The 20,738-nt window shown below is 38.2% G+C and overlaps 1 protein-coding gene across 2 annotated transcripts in view; it reads right to left on the bottom strand.

Moving 5' to 3' along the window:
• Positions 1 to 20,738, bottom strand: part of LOC150106890 (sodium-dependent proline transporter-like) — a 196,563-nt gene that overhangs the window by 126,808 nt on the left and 49,017 nt on the right. The window contains exon 1 of one of the 2 annotated variants that reach the window (XM_090392796.1): positions 7,229 to 7,317. The exons of the other annotated variant lie outside the window; for it this stretch is intronic. Coding sequence (XP_090248922.1) covers positions 7,229 to 7,315 — 87 coding nt within the window. The 5' untranslated portion in view covers positions 7,316 to 7,317. Of the gene's footprint in view, positions 1 to 7,228; positions 7,318 to 20,738 lie in introns of those variants that run through there. 2 annotated transcript variants of the gene reach the window in all.

The raw sequence follows: 20,738 nt of genomic DNA, 5'->3' as shown, positions 1-20,738 counted from the left end.
ATTCTGGCTGGGGCGTCGCCCGGTTAAACAAGGCCCCCGTTGTTTTCGCCAGGGAACCAAGGCGAACAGCGAAAAGTCAGCTTCTGGAACAAATCTGAAAACAAACCCCAACTCAACATCACCAGAGTTAAAGATCGGTACTATCAACGTAAGAAGCCTGAATGGCAAAGAAATGGAGCTAGCTGAGGAATTAGATAAGTACCAGAACGACATAATAGGGGTGACTGAAACAAAAAAGACCAAAACTGGTGAGATCTTTCTGAGCAATAAATACAAAATGTTATATTCAGGCAATGACAATCAAGGAAAAGATGGAGTAGCCATAGTATTCAACACAAAATACGAGGCTAATCTTCTTGAATGGCAGTCAGTCTCAAGTAGAGTAATGTGGGCAAATATGAGAATGGGGAACTGGACAATGAGACTTATTTGTGCCTATGGTCCACAGAAGGTTCTACTAAGGTAGAAGTGGAGAAATTTTTTGAGGCTTTAGAAAAAGCAACTGACACAATGAAAAAGGAAAAGTTGGTCCTTGTTGGGGATCTAAATAGCAGAGTAGGAAATGATTGTGAGACAAACAAAAATATTTTGGGAAAATTTGGAGAAAAGAGCAAAGCTAATAATAATGGCAAATATCTGTTGGATTTCTGCTCAGGACATGGACTGGTTATTACTAACACCATGTTCCACATAAAAATGTGCACAAATTCACATGAAGAGAAGAGGCAAGAAATAAGAAAAGTCTCATTGACTATGTTATTGTTGATAGTGATGTTTTCTCCCTGGTGCAGGACACCAGAGTGTACAGAGGATTTGAAATTGGAAGTGATCACTATTTAGTCTTGAGCAGGATAAAATTGAATTTCATATTGAAAAGAAAAACATGTAAGAAAGTTTTAAAGCGAATAAAGGTTGAGCAGCTCTCAGATGTGAACTGTAGACTAAAATACACAAAGATTACTGAAGAAAAAATGAAAGAGTTTGAGAACAGGAATCAAACCTTGGAGATTCAGTGGCAAACTCTGAAGAAAACATTGATTGATTCAGCCAGAGAGGCATGTGGTGAGGTTGTCTGCAAGGATAAAAAAATCAGAACTCCCTGGTGGACACAGGAAGTTAAAGAGGCAGTGAAGGAAAAGAAGAAAGCATAGTAAAAGTTTCTGGCAAATAAGTCAGCTTGTGCTCTTAGAGAATATAGAGACAAATGCAAGAATGCTAAACACTGTGTAAAACTAGCTAAACAAAAGTCATGGGAGGACTTTGGCAAGAATATAGAAAATAAATATCAAGAAGGTGGCAAAATATTCTGGAGGTTGTTGAAGAAGCTTAGGAATGGAGGAAAGAGTGCTGTAAAAGGAGTTAGAGATGATAAAGGTGAAATGAAAACAGGAGAAAAAGATATCCTTGAAGTATGGAGTAATTACTTTGAAAAACTGCTAAATGAAACAAACAGTGATGACAGCACAGTGGTAAAATACACTGACCATGCATGCAGTCAGGAATACATATCATACTTGAAGTAGAAAAAGCCATCAAAGGCTTGAAATGTGGAAAGGCAGCAGGAGTAGATGATATTCGACCAGAAATGCTGAAGTATGGTGGTATAAGAGTCATACAGTGGTTGCACTGCATAGTTCAGAAAGCCTGGACAGAGGGACGAATTCCCGATGATTGGAGTAGAGCTCTCATAGTACCAATATATAAAAAGGGAAATAAAACTGAATGTGAGAATTACAGAGGTATTTCCCTACTGAGTGTTCCTGGCAAGATCTATGCAAGTATACTTGAGAAACGGTTGAGAAGAATTGTGGAAGAAAAGTTTGGTGAAGAACAAGCTGGATTCAGGCCAAATAGAGGCTGTCAGGATCAGATCTTCACTTTACGACAAATAGTTGAAAAAGCATGGGAATATAACAAAGATCTATATTTAAGTTTTGTCGATTTGGAAAAGGCATATGACAAGGTGTGAATGGAGAACCCGTGGAACAAATAAAACATTTCTGATACTTAGGCACGATTTTTACTGAAGATGGTAAATTAAGTATGGAAATAGACAACAGAATCAGCAAAGCTGGTATGGTGGGAAGTCAATTGAATAAATTCATATGGAATAAGAGAGAGAAATTAGTCGGAACACTAAATTAGCTGTATACAAGACAGTGTTCAAACCAGTTTTAACTTATGGATATGAGAGCTGGGTCAGAAGTAAAACACTTGACCAAAGACTAGAGACCGCAGATATGAATCCTGAGAAAGATTATAGGTGTGAACAGATGGCATCAATGGCAATATCATATTAAAAATGAGGATATCAGGAAAAAACTTGACATTGTCAGCATCCAGGAATGCGTTAGCGGAGCTAATCTCAGGTGGTATGGTCACTTAAACAGAATGGGCAAGGAAAGATTAGCAAAACAAGTGTTCTCTGCCAGGTTGGCAGCAAAACGACCCAGAGGAAGACCAAGATATAGGTGGATTGATGCAGTACAAAGTGCCTTAGACGATAGAAATATAAGATCTGATAATGTTGGGGCCTTGACAAGTAACAGACTGATTTGGAGGAAAATTGTAGATAGGAAGTTAGTAATGATGTAATTTTTTTTCATGTAGTACTATCATATCCTGTACACCCCTTGAGGGTACATGGCAGGAATTTGATGATGATGATGATGTTTCTTGTACTACAGCATGTACTAGTGTTATATAGTAATAATAATCATATGATGATACACGGCTGTGAGTCCCCTTTACGTGGAGGTACAGCACCATTTCAGTCCCCCCAAATTTTATCCGGGCTCCGAAACCGGCATAGCTGATGAATCAGACCTATGGCTGGGTCAGTATTCCTGACTGTAATCCACATGTGTGTTCACTGGATCAGTTTGCCTGCTTGCAGGACGAAAAACCCCAAAGAAACTGGTGGAAAAAAACCTGCTGTCCTTGCCCAAGACCAGCTTACTTGGCTATGGCTGAGAAAGATCCTTAAGCTCCTCGTGTCATCGACGGGAATCGAACCTAGGACACTTCTTCCCCAGGCATATGGTTGCGAAGTGCATAGCCACTAGGCTAACTGGACGAACAGTGCTATATAGTATTAATGTACTATAGATTTCCAACAACCTTTCACGACTGGAATTCCCATTTTTATATGGGCATTTCCACAGGGGTTAAACACTGATTATACAGGAGGCTGATACTGAGCATTCACATAAAATAAATAAATAAATAAATTATATAGGACATAAATGAAAGGAGAATTTATAAAGATGCTTGAACATTCAAAATTAGAAGAGTGATGCATAATATCACTCTTCTAATATCACTGGTAGGTAATTGGAATGCATTGCCTGAGTGTGGTGAGTGCACAGACAGTGAATGCATTTAAGTCGAGGTACAATAAGCTGTGCATGATGAGTCACTTGACTCCATGGAAGTCTGTTGATAATAATTCTAATCTTTAAAAGGTACCTGTGGCATGACTATAAACAACAAATTACATGATAACCACAGTAATTAACTTTAATGAAATGATATTTCGTACTGAAAATAACAATACATCATCAGTGCATAGAAACAAGCACATCAAAGAAATGGGAATACAGGGTACATACAACAATAAGTGGTTCACCAATTAAAAACTGTTGCCGTGTGCTAGAAATTAATATTAATAAACAATATTATTAGAAACTATTTTTGACAGTTACATAAAATGAGAATCTCCCAAACTTTCGGGAGATAGAGACAATCGTTCCAATTCAGATTTGGCCAATGTAAAAAGGCTTTGCAACTTTCTTTGAAAAGGTGTTCATATTTAAAACTGCTTCTATGGAGAAGAGAAGCTTCATCCCACCAGATACAGTGCTTAGTGTCAATACTATGTTGACACTAAGCACAGTATAGTGTCAATACTGTGTTGTGCCAGACCTAGACTTTTGAAGTTTCATGTATTCAATATAATATTGATTTTTTTCCCAGAACAGCCTGTCTACCCAAAGTATGTCAGATTGCATTCACAAGCTAGCTGGTGTTTACCAGATACAAGGTATCTTCTATCTGGTATCTACCAGATAGAAGTGCCAGTTTGTTTTCTGTAGATGGCAACAGATGAGAAATTTTGTTGATAGGAAAATATGTGGGAATAAGGTGATACTTCTTCAGAATTCTACCAACTGGTTCAGTTGGTAGATTCTGATTCAGAAATATAATGGATAATATAAGGGATTGGAACCCTGCAGTCTGTTGAAGTATCCTTAGGAGCAGGAACATAGGAGTCAATTATCTCATGCCATGCCTCAAATACATTCAGATTTTCTGCAGACAGCACACGCTCATGCAATGTATTCTAATCATTCACTGCTCTCTAAACAAAAAACCTGCTTCTCACTCCTTTGCTCACACCTTCTTAGGATGACCTCTTGTTCCCCCCCATATCCTAAGAAAAATCTTCAGTATTAATTTTATAAGAATCCTTCATCCTCCTCCTATCTACTACTCTGCAAATTGTGTCCTCTCAACGTTTCTTCACACTCAACATTCCAGAAACCACCTTAGTCAATCACCTCTGGGCCCTTTCATCTCTTCATACTTTTGTAACCCAGGTGACAAAATCTGTGTACAGTAGTCTGCACGTGGCTTAATCAAGGCCTTATACGATGGAACCAAAATCTCCTTATTTTTACAACTCAGTGTCCTCCACATGACTGCCAAAATTTGATACACTCTCTCACAATTTTATCAATGTGCCTCTAAATTTCAGATCCTTATTCACCATCAACCCCATATCTTTTATTTCATCCACCTCCTCCAATATATCCTCAAAAAATGTATACTCTAACTCTATCTTTGTTTTCTAATTTTTAAAACTTTATACTTTGCAACATTTTCATTTAGTCAACGTATCAAAATCCGCCTATTATTATTATAACAAACATCTATTGAGTTATTGATCATTGGAAGTCTAACTTAGCAAAAAATATATTTATCATATTGAAGTTTAAACATTCACTCTTCTAATATTCATGACACATTCCAGCAATGAATTCCACTTATCTGCTGCTCTCTATGTAAAAACAAAAAAAACAAAAACAATAACAAAAAAAAAAAAAAAAGCTAAGCATTAATGCAATATGACATCTGGCTAAACTTAAAAGGAAATGCTGGGGGGGGGGGGGGTCAATCAGATGGAATTCATATTAAACATGAATTGTTATTCACACAATACCTATCACATTTCTCAAGATCAAGCTGTGCTCAGATTGTTTGGGATTTTCAGAGCCAGTTTTTTATTTTAAGGCATATGTTTTGAAAAATTATAACTTGGTTAGGTTGGAGTCATACCAGTAATAATAATAATAATAATAATTATTATTATTATTATTATTTTCGGGCTACTCCAGGAGTCCTTAGACTCATCGAGGGAGGCCCTAAACATCATGTCCACACAACTATACGACATTCTCACAGTATCTATCATACATTGCCTTGAACTCGCTCACTGTAATAGCACCCACAACAGACTCTGGCAGCTTATTCCACTCATTTACCACTCTAAAAGTAAAGAACCCAGCTCTAACACCACTGCTAACCACACTCTTGCCCAGCTTCCATAGATGTCCCCTAGTTCTCCCACCACCAGTCCTGATCTCAAAAATATCCTCTGAATTAATCTTATAGAATCCTTTTAGCAATTTGAATGCCTCAATCATATCTCCCCTTTTCTGCCTATCAACCAGTTTCTGCAACCCACAAATCTTCAACCTGTTCTCATATGGTTCATTCCATAGACCTGCTATCATCTTAGTCACTCGCCTCTGGATCCTCTCCACCTCCTCCCTATCAAGAAGGAACTGAGGTGACCAAATCTGGAGGTCTTATCAAGGCTTGGTACACAATAATGAAGCAATTAAGGATACAAAGCCAATGTATGACTTACTTATGTCTGGTTCTTGTACAATGTCTGTCAACTGCAATACAGGGATACCAAAACCTGGTTAGTTTTTATGTTTTGCAGTTAGAAAAGCCTTGCCAACTCCTAGCTTCATGAATAGCATTTGAATGCAGATCTTTCCAAATGAAAGACAAATATTGCATATACCTGACAGCATTAGAGGCACTTACAGTAAAATATAACAAGAATCATATTTAAGTTTTGTAGATTTCAGAAAGGAAAATAAAATATCCATGAAAACCGTCAAAAGGCTAAACTTAGATGGTTTAAATAGAGCATTATGTATGTAATTGAATTTGCAAATCTATGGTTCGAAGCAAGGATGTGTGAAGATGGCACAATATTAGCCAAGTATATGACAAGGTGTGTTTTCTCCAGGAGACTTGCCTGTTTTGCAGAATAGAAACCCTTGCCACCTTCATATGAGACCTCTAGAAGAATACCCTTCCTCGCAGAAATGTTTGCTCAAAGAACTACTACTTGAAGCTAAAGAAACACAATAACGGGTACCTCTTTCTTCTGAACTACTTCCCCCCCACACACACACAGCATTAATGTCCTAAAAGTTTTGAAATATCAGGTATGTGTAAGTTAATAATAATTAATAAAATGCTTTGTTTATATATTCTCCAGAAAAAAAAATACATTTAGCCTATTAATTGCACTAATAAGCATATAACTAAACAATCAAAATAATATCTAACTACATAATACAAATATATGATAATTATATAAGGCAGCAAAATGTTGAAAATATGGGTTCACTACTCTATTATGCCAAGCCTCTGAAATCATTGAGATTAACATACAACTACACACTTTCAGAGAGAGAAAATTACTGAAATCATATATAGGAAGCGTCCAACAGCATGAACTTTACATATTATGAACACAAAAATGTCTTATAAATTTTTTATAAGTGTGCTAAACTTTCGTGCTATTTGAAAACAAAATATAAAATAATAATTACGATGATGACCAAATCAGATATTTTCTGGGTATGATAGTCTTCGAATCAAAACAGAGCAAAATATATTACTATAAATCTTGCAATAATCATATACGATACATCTTTTTTTTTTTTTTTACGTTATTTCAATGATTTATACATATCACGTTATCAATTCCGATAAAAAATAAGAGGTACATCACTTGGCATACTAAATAATGATTATAGTAGAGAAACGTGGATCTGCCTCTATTAAGCACCTACCTGAGCAACCACTTATTGGATTCTCCTTTTCATAAATTAATTACAGATAAATAATAATTAGCACTCACTTGATGATACTGTAGTTTTTGTGATCTTCTTAACAAAACTCTGGAATCATTTGATTCCATTTCAAATACGACGGTTTCGGATAACATGATGCAGGTGCAAGCTCGGAGGCTGAAATTCAAATGTATTCAAGAGCAAACCTGTTTGTCGTGTTAAGCCAGTGAAAAATCACATGAAAGACGAGTGGGATTTTTAGATGTCATCAGATATAATTTACATATTTACAGAACAGCTTTGAAACCATGCGCAATAAAAATGTTCCGTGCAACCAAATAAAACTTGGTACGCACATTTCCGTAAGCAATTCTCTGCAGTTTTTTGTGTATTTAAATGTAAATATATATTGATGATCAATTATAGAGGGAAAATAAATATATTACCATAAATCTGTTTTATACGATGAAAAACAGAATCAGTTTGTATTTTCTAGCCATTTCAGGAATAATGCGAACCAAAATAAATATTGCATATAATAAAATTAGAAAAAAAATTATATACAATCAAACACGAAATATAACTTTCTTCTAGACTGTTCACATACTTTGAATGGCCACAACTAAATTGAGAAAGTTTTTTGATCAAGTAAAGTGTAACATAACAGAACTTATTTTAGCAATGACCAATGAAATGTTTGCAATTTATTTAAATAGAAATTCATAGTTCTTACTACAGTTTATCCTTGACATTGATCTTATACAAACATAAGAAATTACAAGATTTAATTAGTATATACTAATTACAACTAATATTTTATTTCGCCAAAATAAATATTACAACTGATATATTAAATACAACCTTTTTTTTTTTAAACAAAACTCTTAACCTTTCAGCGGTGAACGATGAGATAACACTCTCGGAGACTATTATCATCATTGTATTACATCCTATATTGCTTTAATCTGGTCCTATAATAAAACGTTCTTATATAATTCTTATACTTAACTATTACAATTTCCGTATGATCATAACTATTCCTGTCTATAGATACTTCACTTTTTCACTTTTAATTAATCAATCCTCTTTCGGTTCATTTATCCATTGATTAATAATAATAATAAGAAGAAGAAGAAATTCTTTCAACGCACACGCACATCTATCCTTTCGTCACTCTGTCTTTTTTCGTTTTCTTTTTCTCTTCCTACTTTCTTTTATTTTATACTTATAATTGAAAATTATATTTTGTACATATTATATTCTTTGCAGCCCTATATACACATATAGAGAGAAAGTAATCTCACACCAGGGATGAAATTTATCTCTCAGCTAAACGCAATCACAAACTTCCATGCTTACTATAGGATTCGAATTTACAGACCATTGGTTGGAGAGCCAGTATGCTCTTCAATCGAAGCCAGCAGAGTGATAACTAGCTTTTCTGGAAATTGGTAAGCAATAATTTCCCAACTTCATGTAATCATGCGCCCTAACTGTATGTTATTCCTATTATTGTTTAAAACTACTGTACTGATGATGTCCTAAGATACTTAGGATGAAATATTTACAATTAAATAATTTTCACTGTGGTTAATACGTGTGTTTCTTTTAATTTTAATTAATTTCCCACCTTGGTCATCACCAATAGCTGAATTCATGGCTGTGGATGATTTCTGCCACTGTTGCATGATCCTAAACCCTAGATGATACCAAGTGAAATACTATTATTATTATTATTATTATTATTATTCCTGATACTATATACGGTGTACGGCTCATTTCCTTAAAGTTGCAGTCACTGTAAGATAATGAACTTATTATTATTATTATTATATTATCATCGTCATCATCACATACCTCAGAATCAAATACCCTTCAGGTGTGGTATTACTTGATGACAAACACAGAAATATTATATTAAATATCATAAATAATATAAAATGAAAAGGAGACGAAATAGGCAATTAATATGATTTAAAACATTTATTTTCAGAAGAACCAAGCTCCTCGTTTTTTTCTCGACACTTGGATAGTGACCGATCGTAAGATAATAAAGTCAGTTTATCTTTAGGCTTGCTTATCTGTAGAGTATTGGTAAGAAAATCACAGGAACAAAATCTGAAAGAGTGTAAAGCTCTCAATGCGAGCCTGTGTAGCTCAGTGGATGTGGCGTTTGCGCACCACGGCGCTTGACCGCACGAAGGAAGACTTGGTTTCGAGTCTAGTCGGCGACTAGAGGAAATTTTTCTAAGCCTTTTTTCTACCGGTTCCCGAGTTAGTCGATCTCTGGCACGGGCAAGCGGGTTTTTTCCCGTAAACTCAAGAAAATCGACCGTAGAACCCACATTATTTAAGACATTAAATATATTGTGTTAGGGTTAGGGACAACGAGATGGCGGCACATTTGAGCTGTCTCTCTTCACTGTGTACCGCTTAATTAGTGATAGCCTTGGGCCATCTATCTCTGATTGGTACCAGTGGAGATTGAACTGTCCACTCAGTCTCCAAAAGTTAGATAGGGCTAAATGGCCTCGCCTACTCCCCGTATACGGAAATAAAAAGGCGGTAGCTGATTTTTTTTTTTTTTTGTAAAGCTCTTAATAATCTTGTTGCAGTTAGATGAGGTGAAGGGCCATTTTGATTGTATACAAAATGTGTAGTAGGACATATATGGCGCAGAGGGTGAAGCTTGACGCTTTTTATATTCCCTGTTGTCTGTTTTGGGAGCAGTGATGGGCGAGATTTGTGAGCTATTTTAGCTCATCCTGAGTGGGCAGAAGTGGTTACACATCGTTGAGTGTTAGGATGACTTTCGGTCTTTTATATTTCCAGTGGTCATTACCGTCATAGTTTCCTGCTTGTTGCATTAGTTTGTTTGGATGCGTAGATGTCTTCATAAAGAATTTTTCTGTTAGGGAGCGTAGTATAGTAGTGGAGAGATGTAGGGGATATTTATGTCCCGGTGGATCTGGGCGTTCCTGATGAACCACGACGCATCCAGTATCATTCGCAGCCACTTGTTCTGTAGTCTTGTAGCTTGAGGATGTTTCTCTTGGAGGTATGGCTCCAGGCTGGGGAGGCGTATATAATTGTGGGACGGATCACTGTCTTGTACAGTAGAATTTTGTTTCTTGAGCTTAGTTTGCTGTGTCTGTTGATCAAGGAGTATAGCTGGGCAATAACTATTGAAGCTTTGGTGCATGTGCTCTTGATGTGGCTGTTGAAGCATAATCGTTTATCGAGAAGTATTCCGAGATATTTTGCTTCAGTTTTCCAGGGAATTTTAGAGTTGAACAGGGTAATGACTCCTTTGGGGGATGCTCGTCTTCTTGTGAAGAGTATCGCTGTGATTTTCTGGGGGGTTTAATTGTAGTCGCCAGTCTGTACACCATTTTTCTAGATTCAGGATGGTGTCTTGTAGTTTTTTGGTTATGAGATGTGGTTGGCGGGATCTGGCTAGTATAGCCATGTCATCTGCATAAAGGGCGATGGTGGATGTGAGAGGATTTTGAGGGATGTCTGCCATATAGATGTTAAACAGGATCGGGACTAGCAGTGATCCTTGAGGAACTCCAGCAAGGATTTTCCATTGGGTTGAGACTGTTTCATTGATTTTGACTTGCATCCTCTTGGTTGAGAGGCATGAGTTAATTTATTTAATTAGGTGTATCATGTTTAGTGGAAGGGTTTACAATGATAAGTTTGTAGAGGAGGCCTTGGTGCCAGATCTTATCGAAGGCCTTTGAGATGTCTAGGAAGAAGGCTCCAGTGTGCTGATTCCAATTAAATCCTGGGGTGATGTATTCTACCAGTCTATGGGTCTGTTGGGTGGTGCTGTGATTTTGATGGAAGCCAAATTTTTCTTGTGGAATGATATTTTGTTGGTTGACATGATCTTGGAGTCTGATGAGGATGATTTTCCCTAAGTTGAATAGCAGGCTGATGGGATGGTAATTTTCAGGTTGGTGCGGGTCTTTGCCTGATTTGTGAATTGGGATGATGTCAGCTATTTTCCATGACTGGAAGAAGTGCTGCCATTTGAGGATGGAGTTTATGATATTTGCCAGATGTGCTGTGGCTTTGCGTGGTAGTGCCTTGATGACTTTGTTAGTGATGCTGTCGGGACCTGGGACTTTTTTGATCTTGAGATGGTTGATGATTCCGATTATTTCGGTGGGTGAGGTAGGCATTATAGGACTTGGATTGACATCGGGACGATTTACTGTGAACCTGACTTTACGATGGATCTTGTATATGTGGCTGATGTTTAGGTTATCATATGCAGGACTGCATTGTTTCTCTAGGTTTCTTGCTATGGCTTCGGCTTTGTCAGCATCTGTGTATGCAAGGTGCTGTTCTGCTTGCAGAGGGGGGAAGGATTTGCGCTTGATCCTGAGGTTGTTTAGGAATTTCCATATGGAATGATCTGCTGTGGAGATGGAGGTGAGCTTGTTGTCCCATTGTTGATTCCTGTGGTTTGGGAGAGCTTCTTGGACAGATTTGTTTAATCTGTTGAGGGCTGTTTTGTCCCGGGGAGCACGAGTGTTGTGGTATCTTTTTCTTTGTCTGTTTTTTTCCCTTATTAAGTCCATGATTTCTTCTGGAAGACGGTTTTGTTTGTGGGTAATCGTGGATACTGTGGCTGCTGTTATGGCTTTATTGATTTGATTGGTGAGGTTCTTTATTGCCGTGTCTATTTTTTCCTTGGCTTTTATATCGGGAACTGGACCAATGTGTTCTGGTAGCACTTTACTAAGTTTCTTCCAGACAATTCAGGTTTTTTTAGGGGGTGACTGGTTGTGGTCTGATGATAATTTGTTCAGTGCTTGAATGCTGTACTGGTATTTGATGTTATGTCGGATGGCGATGTCTAGGATGTCGGCTGTGCCAGTTGGACTGTGGTGGGTTGGTTCATTGGGTCCTGTTATGACAGCGTTGTTTAATCCTGTGTAGCTGAAGAGGATACGGCCATTTTTATTTATGGTTCTGTTGTTCCAGGAGGGATGTTTGGAGTTTAAGTCCCCAGCGACGATGATGGATTCATTTATGCCCAGTACAGCATCCAAGTCAGAAAATTGCAGGGTCTTAGCTGGGGAGTTGTGGGCTGTGTAGAATTTAAGTCTTCCAGTTGAGTTTGTGTGGACTTCAACACTGGTGAGTTCTAGATTGGAGGTTGGGGGGGTAGTATTCCATTGTGCCTGATGCAGTTCCTGATAAATATGGCTGTGCCACTGCCTCTGTAGTCCAGTTAGTCATTTCAATACAGTGTGTAGCCTCTCAGTTTTGGATTGTCTGCAGGTCTTAGATGCATTTCATTAATTAGGATGATGTCAGGGTTGTATCTGTGAGAGAATTCTTGAATCTCCAGTGTCTTGTTTTTTAGGCCATTGGCGTTCCAAGCGGCGATCTGTAGTGAGTCTGGGAGTAATATAGTTTTGTTCATTAACAAGCATTGATAAGATGGTTTGAGTTTCTTTTAGAAATCTTTTTGTGGAGTTTGGTGAAGGGATTGACTTACTGAAGTCTTGAAGCATGTTTGCTAATGAGGCTGTGATGACTGTTGTCATGTTTGGAAGAATTTGGTCCTGCTGGATAACTTTGGGTGGGCGGGTTACTTCAGCATATGTCCTGCTTCGACGGTGGCTTTCCAGACTGTTGGTATTTTCCATTTGTGAGAGTTGATATTTTGTTGTCTTTTAGTCGGGTGTCAGGCAACTGGGGAGCCATCGACTCTGGTGCCTGTGGGCAGGGTTGAGAGATCTGTTTCCTTTTTTGTCTATTTTATTCTTAGGGTAGTGACTGCAGCCTCTGTAGTTTGCCGGGTGGGGGCCCGCAGTTCGCGCATTTGGCTGGTGAGGTCCTGGGTTTTGAGCAGGTTGCTGTGGGGTGGTTTTGCTCACATTTGAGGCATTTAGTCTGCTCTGCAGAGTTTTTTTGCATGTCCGTACTTCTGACATCTGTGGCACTGGCCGACAAGACTCTTTTCCCTTAGTGGTTCAGTTGTGATTTTCAGACCACAGATCGTTGTTATGTTGTATATGTTCTTGTGTGTGTGTGTTGGGTATCTCTACGAGTACTAGGGGCATTGGACTCTTGTCGGCCCATAACATTCTGCTGACCTTGACAGGTGGGAGATTGTGAAGGCGGAGGTCTTCAGTTATTTCATCTGTGCAGATGTTTTCTGTTACTCCTCTGAGTACAACGTTTAGGTTTTTCTCCTACTTCAGTGAGTGAGTATGATATTTAATATATAACTCATCCATGGTTTTTGTGAGGTGTCTGTAGTCGCCTACTGTGGCTGGATTTTAACTCCGTCGTTTACGTTTTTTGCCCATGACTAGGCAATTTGGTGGTTTTGCATAATAGGCCTGAGGGTCATCCATCGTTCTTTTTCCCGTAGTACAATTTGAGGAACTTATATCATTGTTGGGTGCATTGAGGTCTGTGTTGGGGGTATCTTCTTCCATCCCCCTCGTTTACCTGAGTCTCCACTGTTTTAGGCTTTTTTCGAGCATGGGTTTCTGTATGGTCTTTTGGTGTGGGAGCAGAGATTATCAGGTTCGTCTTCCCTTCTTCCCCTGGTGTGAGTTGTCCCCCTTCTGTGGAGTCATCTGTCGCTGAATATAGGTTTAGAAACCCTGGCCACTCTACCTCAAATTTCTTCAACAGTTTTTTGAGGAGGTCGAGCACCAGCTTCTTATCCAGAGATTGGACAAAGTCATCGGAACTTAAACTGTTCATGTTTAAAAGTATTCAAATACGCCTACCTTAGAAATATTTATAATGGCGAAGAGAATGGGCAAGGGCCGGAAAATTGCATCAAAAGTCAAAGTCTTACCTCGTATTCCACTGTCAAAGAAGATTCACAAAATCTAAAACTCACTAATCACCACTGAAATCGAAAAAATTCTTTGCAACAACAACCATCATGCGGGTATTCATCTTCTGCTATCTTGAATTCCACAAAATTCTAAATTCATGTGTAGTAGAATCTGGGTGATAAGTTTATATATGGTGATCAGAGAAATCCAGCAGGGGCACGCTTATTTCGCATCCTTTGTGGTTCTTTTTCCCTCTCTTCCCGATGCGGCGGCTTGTGTATGGATTATCTCCTCTAGAAAATTTATATTATTTTCTGTTATTATAAGCCTGTCGTTAAAAATTTACCAGCATACTCCTGTATATAGCCTACTTTCGATTTAAATCCTGCATTGAAGCCATATCAATGATATTTCTAGCTTTATTCTTATTTTCTTAAAATAAAAAAATCAGCTAACACCTTTTTATTCCCGTATACGGGAGTAAGCAAGGCCATTTAGCCCTATCTAACTTTTGGAGACTGAGTGGGCAGTTCAATCTCCACTGGTACCAATCAGAGATAGATGGCCCAAGGCTATCACTAATTAAGCGGTGCACAGTGAAGAGAGACGGCTCTACAGGTGCCGCCATCTCGTGATCCCTAATCGTATTTAATGTCTGAAATAATGTGGGTTCTACGGTCGATTTTCTTGAGTTTACGGGACGAAAAACCCGAGTTTCCGGGAGGAAAAACCCGCTTGCCCGTGCCAGAGATCGACTAACTCGGGAACCGGTCGAAAAAAGGCTTAGAAAAATTTCCCCTAGTCGCCGACTAGACTCGAAACCAAGTCTTCCTTCGTGCGGCCAAGCGCCGAGGTATGCAAACTCCACATCCACTGAGCTACACAGGCTGTCTTCTTATTTTCTTATTGATTTCTAATCTATAATGGTGGTGTAACCAAAACTCAGATTAGTTAGTGTTGCTGAAAGTAATGAATTAGTTTCTGTACCTAATGAGGTATTTTACTAGAAAACTAAACTCACATATTCATTGCATAAATACATAAACATTCTATGATTTGCATACATTGCTACTTCTAGATGGGGGAAGGAAGAAAAACTGCTCTATTTTGAATCTAGTTGCATAAAGAGAGAGAGAGAGAGAGAGGTAGAAAAAAAATTTAGATAAAGATTTCCTCTATCAATAAGGACTTAGGATTTTTCCTATCAAGAAAATTTAGATTTATATAATGAGTATCCTTCGCCAGTATTTTAGTGATTGAATTGAAGCTCTCACGCACATCCACATACACACATTGTTGGGTGTGTGTGTGATCTATGTCTACCTTGCTAGCCTGGTTGGCATAGTGGTTAGCGCATCCATTCTTCAACCAACAGGTCACGAATTCGAATCTTGTATAGTAGGAAACTCAAGGATACTTGACAGGTCACATACCTTTAAAGGGCATGTAAGCACCCACGGATTATAATTATAACCATTTGTAATGCATATGTTAGCTTGTAATAGCATCTTCTAATGCTGCTTTTCACTTCGACTTTTATACACACATGAAATAAAATAAATTGTCCAACTCGGCTTTTTATTCTCTAAAGAAAATAGGTCCCCGCTTTTAACCATAATTTTTGGAAACTTTTTAGTAATTTTGTGAGCCTCCATAGCAGAGCAGACGTGTTTTATTGTGCTCCGCGTCCATAGTGTTTAGTGCTTTGTTGAAGGATTAAGAGCGTCGTAAGACGATTATCAGTGTCCTCGCCCACGATTGCTAAATGCTTTCCGTGAAAATGGTTACTGTCTCGGGAACATCGTCAAGTAATCCGACCGTACCTAGTCTGGCCGTTCGTCAAGAGAATTCCACCAAAGTAAACGGATCGAAAAATAATTTATCGGGAAACGCTACAGTTTCTTCCATGGATACCAACGTAGACATCATATCTTCAATAAATCTGCCCGAGGAACTGGACTGGAGTAAGGCCTGCATCTTACAGTGCGACCCAGCTGGAGCCCCGTACACCGAGGAAGACATCATAGAAAGCCTCAAATCCAAGGTAAGAGGTTCAGATGTCTGGCACCTCGGTGTCCTCAAATATAATTATATTTTCCTTATTTCCTTTAAGTCCATTGCTGTGAAAGAAAGGTTTGTAAATTTTAAAGAATTGGATGTATGTAAACGTAAATGCAAAATTTTACCAATATCTAAAAATCGTAAGCTAGATATTATTATACACTGGTTCCCCCCCCCCCCCCCAAATCCCAAACAGACCTGTGTCAATGCACTTCGAAAAATTTGGAAAAATCGAATGCATTGAACAAGTCACCAGTAACATCAGGGACAAAGAGTGGGCACATGTCCTTTCTAACAAAAAAAAAATAACCATCACCTTGAACGAAGGCACCAAAACTGAAGAAATACCGTATGTCATAAAAGTTCAAAAAATGACGGGAATAGTAATCATCCCAGGACCCCCCCCCCCCTTGCATACTTTCGATGCAGGAAGATTGGTCACTTAAGAAAAGAGTGCACTGCTCCGAAATGCGAACAGTGTAATCGAATAGGCCATAACATGAAAGAATGTCCTGGGCAGACATACGCATCAATGTTAGCCAAACGAACGGCTGCAGACCAGCCAAGTACACAAAATGAGCTGGAAAAAGCAGACGATGTTCAAGAGAACAACTTAGAAGACATGCAACTGAAAAAAGTAAACGAAAAAAATACATCCGAAGATATTAGCAAAAAATACTCCCAAATAAGCAGCAAGAAGAGGGAACACCGTGTGTAACCTCTGAAGAAAATATATGTAGAGAGGACATTACAGAAGAAAAAAAAATTGCCGGAAAAGATGAACTGCAAGAAGCAGAAACATCTTGCATAACCTCTCAGGAACAAAATTGCAGAGAGGACATGGCAGGAAAAAAAGAATTTGTCAAGAAGAATGATAAAGAGGAGCTTACTATAAGTCCAGAAAATCTGGGTGGAAATGAAAAAAGCCCAAGTGCTTTCACCCCACATAGAAGGAACAAAATGAAATTTACGCCTAATGTAAAAGCAAAAAGAGAAAAAGATAAAGTAAAAACTCAGAGAGGAAAGATCTGCTGATTTCAAAAATTATGAAGAAACCAATTAATATAGTGAGCATTAATTGCAATGGTCTAAACAGTCAGCAGTCACAGAAATTATTAAGACACATGATACATCAGATCCGCACAGACATTGTAATGCTACAAGACACGAGACTAAACACAGACTCAGAAACAGAAAAATAATTTCACAGACGCCTGCAGTGTCATTACTACATCGTTGGCGAGCCAGCACAAGGTAATGGCATTGCAGGATTATCAGCACTCATAAGAAAAAAAAGCAACATACAAATCATATCCCACAGCACCATAATAGAACACAGAGCCCTCGAGGTTGAAGTGGTCTGGGGAGATCAAATAGTGTCGTTAATAAACATCTACGGCCCTACCAATCACAACAACAAAAAACACTTCTGGGAAACACTTGGAAATAAAATGCTAAACATAAAAAATATCATAGCAGCCGGGGACATGAACTTTACTGAAAACAACAATATAGACAAAGAAATTAAAAACACTTCAACAAAGAACAACTTCACACACATAATACAACGATGTAATATAAAGGACACATTTCGGATACTATACCCTACACGGAGGGAGTATACACATTTTTCCCCCACCAATGCCTCACGGCTAGACAGAATATACATAAGCCAGCATCTAAAGTCCACTGTTAAGGAAGTTTGCCATGCACCACTAACCTTTAGTGACCACCACTTGGTCAAGGCTAAACTGTCCGTTGAGACCTTAGACAGCAACACATACACTAACAGAAACTACCCGCTATGGAAACTAAATAACAGTATTATTAACACAAATCAATTTACATCGGAAATTAAACAAATATTAGACAATATAAAAAAAATAACAAATGTAATGGAGGCATGGAACAAATTTAAGATACAAGTAAAAAAAGCCGCCATAAAGATAGGGAAACAAAAAAAAATACAACACAAACAAAGAAAAAATAAACATAATTAAAGAACTAATGCAGAAATACAACACAGACAGAACACTTCCAGAAAATAAAATAGCCATTAATGCACTCAGAGCAAAACTAAAACAAATTGAAATAAAAGAGGCTGAAGGGGCCTGGGTTCGCGCTAAAATAAAAACAATGGAACAAGATGAAGGAAGATCCAAAGCTGCGTGGCTCTTTGAAGAGCAAAAAAAAGCAGAAAGCACAATTTAATAAAATAAACACGAGGGGTTAGAAATCGAGGGAGATGCAAATATCCTCCGATTCTTCCACTCACAATACACGAATACATTCTCTGAAAAAGAAAACGACGAAACAGAAACACAAAACTTCTTGACACAACTACCAAGACTCACAGACAAGGAGGCAGAACACATAGACTCACCAATCACGCCAACAGAACGCAAGAAAATCATAAAATCCCTATCATTACACAAATCCCCAGGACCCGATGGCCTCACTGCAGAGTTTTACAAAGCGTACTACCCCCTGTTTGAGACACTATTTGTGAAAATGCTATCCGAAATACACAATTCGGAGAGCATCCCAGAACATTTCAACCTCGGCTACATAGCATTAATTCCCAAAAAGAAAGACACAGCAAACAACGAAGAGACACAATGGAGAGGAATCACACTCCTCAATACAGACCAAAAAATTTTAATTAAAATTATTTCCGAAAGAGTGCAGAGACACATAAACCAGATCATATCCAAATCCCAAACCTGCGGAATAAAAGGCCGCAAAATAGAAGACAATATCCTTCAAATTCGATGTATATATGAGCACTACCAGGCAACACAACAACCATGTCTACTGGTAGGTCTCGACATTGAAAAGGCCTTTGACTCAGTGAGTCATCATTACCTACATGAAGTCATCAAAGATGCAGGTTTTGGGAAAAAATTTCAGAATCTGATTTCAAATATTTACACCACAGCAGTCTCGCCTAATCATAAACAAGAAACTGTCTGCACCGGTCAAAATTAATTGCTCGGTCAGACAGGGAGACAGTCTCTCTACGATCCTCTTTAGTCTCGCCTTAGAGCCGGTGATACGAGAAATATCGAAGCATCCCGGCATAGCGGGCACTCACATAGGAGGTGAAGGAAAAACAAAAGTGCTCGCTTATGCCGATGATGTAACCCTAACCGTAACTATTGCCGAGTCCTTCACACTCGCATACAACATACTCAAAAAATTTGAAAAAGCGTCAGCACTCAAAGTGAACCTTCACAAGTGCCATGCGATGTTCGTCGGTAGGTGGGTAAACAGGCCTACTATGCCGAACGACATAAAAATAAACAAACACCTACCCCTTCTGGGGATCGTCATAGGGGAACAAATCCAACTCAACACACAATGGAAGCTTGCACATACAAAAATAACCAAGAAAATTACACAGATGAGACACAGACAACTATCACTAACAAGTAAAGCTAAAATATGCAATCAATACCTACTGTCTAAGATATGGTACCTCATGAACAATACCAACTACAACGGTCAAGCAGTAGACAGAATACACAGAGAGTGCGCAAAGTTCATCTGGGGTTCCAAATACGAACCCATCAGAAGATCCACAATATCCTATGAAATTGAGGCGGGAGGGCTCGGCTTAATAAACGTACACCTAAAAACTCTAAGTGCTAGAGCAAAAAATCATAGAGAGAGCTTACACAGAGGAAAAAGCGTGGAGCGCATATATAATGCAAAAGATAATGCCCGACAAAGTAATATGTTCCCTTCCGCGTTCGAGTGGCAAAACACCAAGAATGTTCCACGAGATTGCGGAAGGTTACAACTTCATTAACAAATACATAGGAATAAACGAATTCTTGAAGATGAGACCTAAAGCAGCATACATCAAATTCACGCGCACAGTTATATCCCCACCACAACACCGGGAGATTGAAAGAGGGACATTAAGACTATCAAAGGCACTTAAAAAAGCTTTCAATCTGCCCATAAATCCCAAATTAAAAACCTTCTATTACAAAGTACACCACGCTTGTTTGCCCACCAAAATATGGTGCACAGCGAAAGGGATCCCTCTTCGAGGCCCCGCCAGATGTCATTTTTGTCCCCAACCAGAAACACTTTACCACTTAATGATGTACTGTCCTCACACCTCCCGAATATGGAACACGATTCAAACATTCATAAAACACAAACAACCCCTTACAGAACACACATTATACTGGTTAAACGAAGGGAACATTAACACAACTAAAGCAATCATTATTATAACAACCATGTACTCGATTTGGACATACAGATGCGACAAAATTTACGAAAGGGAAACAGGACCAGACATACTCAAGAAAATAAACAACATATTAAAAGAAACAATCACAGATACCATAAACAGAAACAAAATAACAAAACACCAATGGCAGCAAGTAGGTCTCATCTCAGAATTCGAAGAACAACTGCAAATCATAAAAATAAAGGATCCACCATAAATTGAAAAAATAAGCATAAAACACACATATACACGATAAAATAAATATACATAAGCGAAAGAAAAGCATATTGTAAACTTTTTCATTAAGCTGTATAACCATTTGTACATTAATTGCTTTATGCTATGATTAGTTGTAGTTCTGTGCATAATATTTGTCAATTATAGAGGTTGTAGTTTATTTTTATGTATCAAAAAATGTCAATGACAGTTTATATAGTGGAAGAACTTGAT

This window comes from Typopeltis vanoorti, chromosome 5, assembly GCF_054136105.1.
Source record: "Typopeltis vanoorti isolate ZY-2024b chromosome 5, IOZ_Tvanoo_1.0, whole genome shotgun sequence".
NCBI lineage: Eukaryota > Metazoa > Arthropoda > Arachnida > Uropygi > Thelyphonidae > Typopeltis > Typopeltis vanoorti.
The sequence above is the reverse complement of the archived record's forward strand: the minus strand, read 5'-3'. Positions and strand labels throughout refer to the sequence as shown.